The sequence below is a fragment of the Trachymyrmex cornetzi genome, unplaced genomic scaffold (assembly GCF_001594075.2).
Source record: "Trachymyrmex cornetzi isolate Tcor2-1 unplaced genomic scaffold, Tcor1.1 scaffold488, whole genome shotgun sequence".
Classification (NCBI taxonomy): Eukaryota; Metazoa; Arthropoda; class Insecta; order Hymenoptera; family Formicidae; genus Trachymyrmex; species Trachymyrmex cornetzi.
This window is the reverse complement of record NW_017299706.1, coordinates 278,209-282,634: the sequence shown is the minus strand read 5'-3', so window position 1 is coordinate 282,634 and position 4,426 is coordinate 278,209. Positions and strand designations below refer to the sequence as shown.

General features: G+C 32.9%; 1 protein-coding gene across 2 annotated transcripts; it reads left to right on the top strand.

Annotated features, from left to right (window-relative positions):
• Positions 1–216: 216 nt before the first annotated feature.
• Positions 217–4,135, top strand: LOC108765382 (UPF0692 protein CG33108). Of its 2 annotated transcripts, none has more exons than XM_018514066.1 (4): positions 217–515; positions 1,273–1,673; positions 1,907–2,239; positions 3,262–4,135. In XM_018514066.1, the coding sequence occupies exons 2-4, from the start codon at positions 1,459–1,461 to the stop codon at positions 3,461–3,463; spliced, it is 750 nt and encodes a 249-aa protein (XP_018369568.1). In that variant the 5' UTR covers positions 217–515; positions 1,273–1,458; the 3' UTR covers positions 3,464–4,135. The 2 variants fall into 2 exon arrangements, with proteins under 2 accessions (XP_018369568.1, XP_018369567.1); XM_018514065.1 differs by having other exon boundaries at positions 217–956.
• The last annotated feature ends 291 nt before the right edge of the window (positions 4,136–4,426 follow it).

The window sequence follows — 4,426 nt, the reverse complement described above, 5'->3', positions numbered from 1 at the left end:
AAAAAGCTATAGTTTACGTTACGTTAACTATAGATTTCAGTTACCAAAGTTGCGTTTTGGAACGCACCCCGGAGGGTCACTATTAGCGCTACTCCGTCATTCTATCTTCGTTGTTTATTAGACGTAAAACAAGGATAGAATGACACAAATAGGCACTATACGTCTCCCTGAATGCACCTCTTGTATTCTTATACCATGGTTCGAGCTATCGTTTCGTTTCACGTGTCATATCGCGAGAATCTTCTTATCAGAAAGTATATACGTATACGCGTGTGTATGTGCATGCATGATGTACATACACTGGTGTATATTTTCGGAAGACTGTGGTAGACGTCCCCGACACTTGGTTGTTCGTAGTCGTTCGTCGACTACTTGCGACTATTCGTCGATCGTCGTCGACGGACGTCTGCGAGTAGGGCCTAACCCCACACTCGTGTTCGATAAGGTCTTCGTCGGCGGCTCTAGTCATGGGACTTTGAAAAGCTACGAGTTGACGTGTCTCGGTTAAAGCATTGGTACGAACACTACGAATTCGCGCTGCACTGAAACGCTGAAGCGCTTAAGCGTAAGCCGTGATGTGATTGCATGCTAATGTGTTGGTACTCACCCATCGCGGAATTACATAATGTATATGCATGAGTCACGATTTGTCACACGGCGTCAACTGTGCGTCAAGAAGGGGGAGGGGACGAACGTGACGTGCAAATGTCAAAGTCATACGGCGCAACCAGGCGTAACCAGTAACATCACCTCGTCGTTATATGATAAATAAAAATCGTCAACTCGTTTCCTCTCTCCAAAAACTAGCTTCCGCATCATTCGCATCGTTTGCACTCGTAATTAACATCGAGATCTATTGGCTTAATACGTTTATATCCCGTTAGAAATTGATTATTGTCTCTTTCCACGTTGATTGTGCGATGCGCTGCCATTAGAAGTTATAGGTCTCTCGAATAGTACGTTCGATTTTCAACTTGTAAAATATTGACATTGTCTTTGTATATTTATTGTATTAGCTTATCATATTATCGTGCTAATAATTGTGTTCGTACCCACAGTCGTAGAGTCTTTTAGTGTTAAACAACTTGATAATCGTAAAAATGTACTTCAATAATGCTCCTCCCTGTAGATTGTCCTGTATGTAATGTAGACTCAAATAACAAGAATAATTCAAGTTACAAGTAACAATGTGTGTGCTTTTTAAAATTAATTGTATCCGAATCAAATCTTGTAAGATTATTTGTGTGAATTATGTTTTTGTAAATCTTGCAGGAAATTCCAAGGAACTTTCTAGAATGAACAAAGAATATTCTTTTTGAATGTTGTCAAAGTCATTGTAAGCAATGATACAAACAAGACTTCTCGCATCTGTGGGTGACATTTCTTAGCTATTAAAACATTTGTATGTCTTTTTATATTAAATTCAACGATTATTTATTTGCATTTTGGCATTGAGAAATGCCAGCGCCATCCCCGACCCTCTCTAGCTTGCCAGAAATACCTATGTGTGAGAAAACGGAAGTTAATGATACCGATTCTCTGCCCCCTTGGGCCAAAATCACACTTACATCTGCAGAAGCTGAAATCGAAAAGCTGATCTCACGAAATGAGTTGAAAGACGCAGAGGTAACTTACTTCTGTCAAGTAGAACCAATTCTTCAAGATGGGCCACAGTGAGTATTATTTTAATGTATTTAGTGAGTCTTATCAGAAATACTAATGTAATTCTTCTATGTTGAAAGTGAAAAAAGAATGTAATTTTTTTTTTATTTGCAATTGTATCAATTCTATTTCATAATTGTAATACATTTAGTTTACATTTAATTAATATTCTTGTACTTTTCGAAATTGTAAAGTATTAAATTAGTATTAAATTAATAATTGTTAAGTATTAAATGCTTTGTAGGTGTGGTTTAGTGGCGCTTTCCATGGCATCGCAAGAATACACAAAACCAGTTTCTGTGAATCAACTTCTCGCTGAAGCTCGTGTTCGAGGGTTTACACAGCATGGAGAAGTATACAGTGTCGATTTCATGGGGACATTGGCTGCGGAATATTTACCTGATCATAAACCAGATATTTTAGTAGATTTACAACAGTGTCCAGACACGTTAACTCATGCTTTAGCACATGGAGCAATGGTGCTAATACCATATGATTCTGACTTCAATCATGCTCCATGTTTAAAAAAAGGTCATAAAGCGCATTGGGCATTGCTTGTGGGTCTAATCTCTTCCAGGTATAATTTATAGTTGAGGCACTTTATGATGTATTCTATCAAAATTTCAGATTGAATTTTTCCTATTTTTTTACTGGAAAACATTTATTATAGGGATGCATCGGATATCCGAAAAGTATTCGATATCCAGTATTATCCGGCACTTTTTTACCATCCGATCGGATAGAGACGAAAGAAAATAAAAATATTAAAATAATTTCATCAGATGACGAATTAAATTCAAGCGAAAAAATTAATGTAAATAAGAAAAATAATAAGAATAAGAAAATAATTAAAGCAGATCAAAATAAAATTAACGATAATAAAGAATTAATTTAATTAGATACAAATGAGGAACCGATTTTTACTTACCTTAGGTTATCATTAATTTCCAAAGCTGAGAGCAACCTAGAATCAAATAAAATTAATGAGGTAAAGGATAACAAGTTAGTAAATGAGAAAATAAAAAAAAGAAATGTACTATCCGATCGGATAGCCGGATATCATTAGTATTCGGAAATATATTCGGTTGAAATTTTATATCATTGATCTTTTATTATATAAATGTTCTATAAATAAGTATACATATTCATAATGTTATAATATCTTGTATATTGTTGCAAAATTGCAATTTTTTTTCTCTACAGTTTTTTTTTAGAAGACGTCCCAAAATTCGATCGAATATCCGGAAAAAATCGGATATTCGACTCGGAAAATCCTTTTCGGATATCGATGTTATATTTTTTTCGGATATCCGATATCCAGTAATTTTATGATCTGATGCGCATCCCTAATTTATTATATATAAAGAAAACATGTCGGTTTTCTATATTAAATGTATTAATTCAGTTACTTTTAGTTATTAATTTTATTGCGATACACACACACACACACACACATATATATACCATAATTTTATTATGATATATATATATTAATTTTACTTTTTTTTCATTTTTATTTTTTTAAAATTCATTTATTTGCTTTCTTAAAGTGTATTTTAAAGTAAACAGAAAAAATTACTATGGTGTTAATATTTTTAGACAAGGATATCACGTTCTGGCACGTCACGGTAAATCGCGTCACTTGGCTTGTTGGCCCTTGCGCGATTTGATTGAAAGTAATGGCAACTTAGAGGAAGAGGGTACAGCGAGACATGCAGGAGGATATGTTATACCAAAGGGTGGTGTTGGAGGTCAAAAAGGCTTACGCGGCAGAGCATTGGCATTACATCCGTACATATAGAGTTATATCGAAGAAAATTATAGGTAATTGATTTCATGCTAAAAAAGAAAATTTGCCGATACTCTATATCCACTTGTGCTAAATATTCGAAACATAACATTTGCATACAATACACACGGCTTCCATAAGAATCACTAATAATTATGTATTATAATATGCGACGCTTTAAATTTAAATTTGTGCGAAATATTTTACGTAATGTTAGTCATGATATCTACCAAAAAGCGTTCGGAATTGGAGATACAATTCTAAGTGGCATTATTTTCGTTTTATTGGAATTATGCGATGTAAATAAAAATTCCGGCAGGCCGAAATATGTGCACGTAAAATATAAATGCAGACAATTGTCTCTTGACAGTATTATATCCTATTAGATTGAAATGCAAAAGTGTATGCATACACAGTAAAGTAAAAATGAGATACATAAAAATGTTCACATAAGTAAATATATATACATATGTGTGTACATGCGTGCGTGTGCGTATGTGTGTATGTAGCAAGTTATCAAAAGTGATAATTCAGAAGGGAAGATCTAAATATGTTTCTTCAGATAGAGTATGTGTAGGTTTTCAAAACAATTGTGGTTTTCGTCTTATGTTAATGCAATAAATAAAGAGTAAATCTATTATATCAATTTTTTGCTAAACTATATCTTAATTATAATAAATAATGGCATGCTGTATCAGCTTTAATATACAACTTTTAAAATATTTAGACATATATACACAGCGTGTTTGATTTTAGTTAATTAAAAGTTGTATATCTCTAACTAGAGTAGAGATATAAAAAGATATCTTATATAAAAAATTTATATATACATATATAGATAGCAAAGTGCAGTATTACATGGTTTTTCATTGTGTTAAAAAAGCGTATTGCTCGATTGAAATTTTATTATTTCTTTTTTAAAATTATATGCTGATATTTTAATATTTATTTATTGCTGTATAAAACTTAAGTATA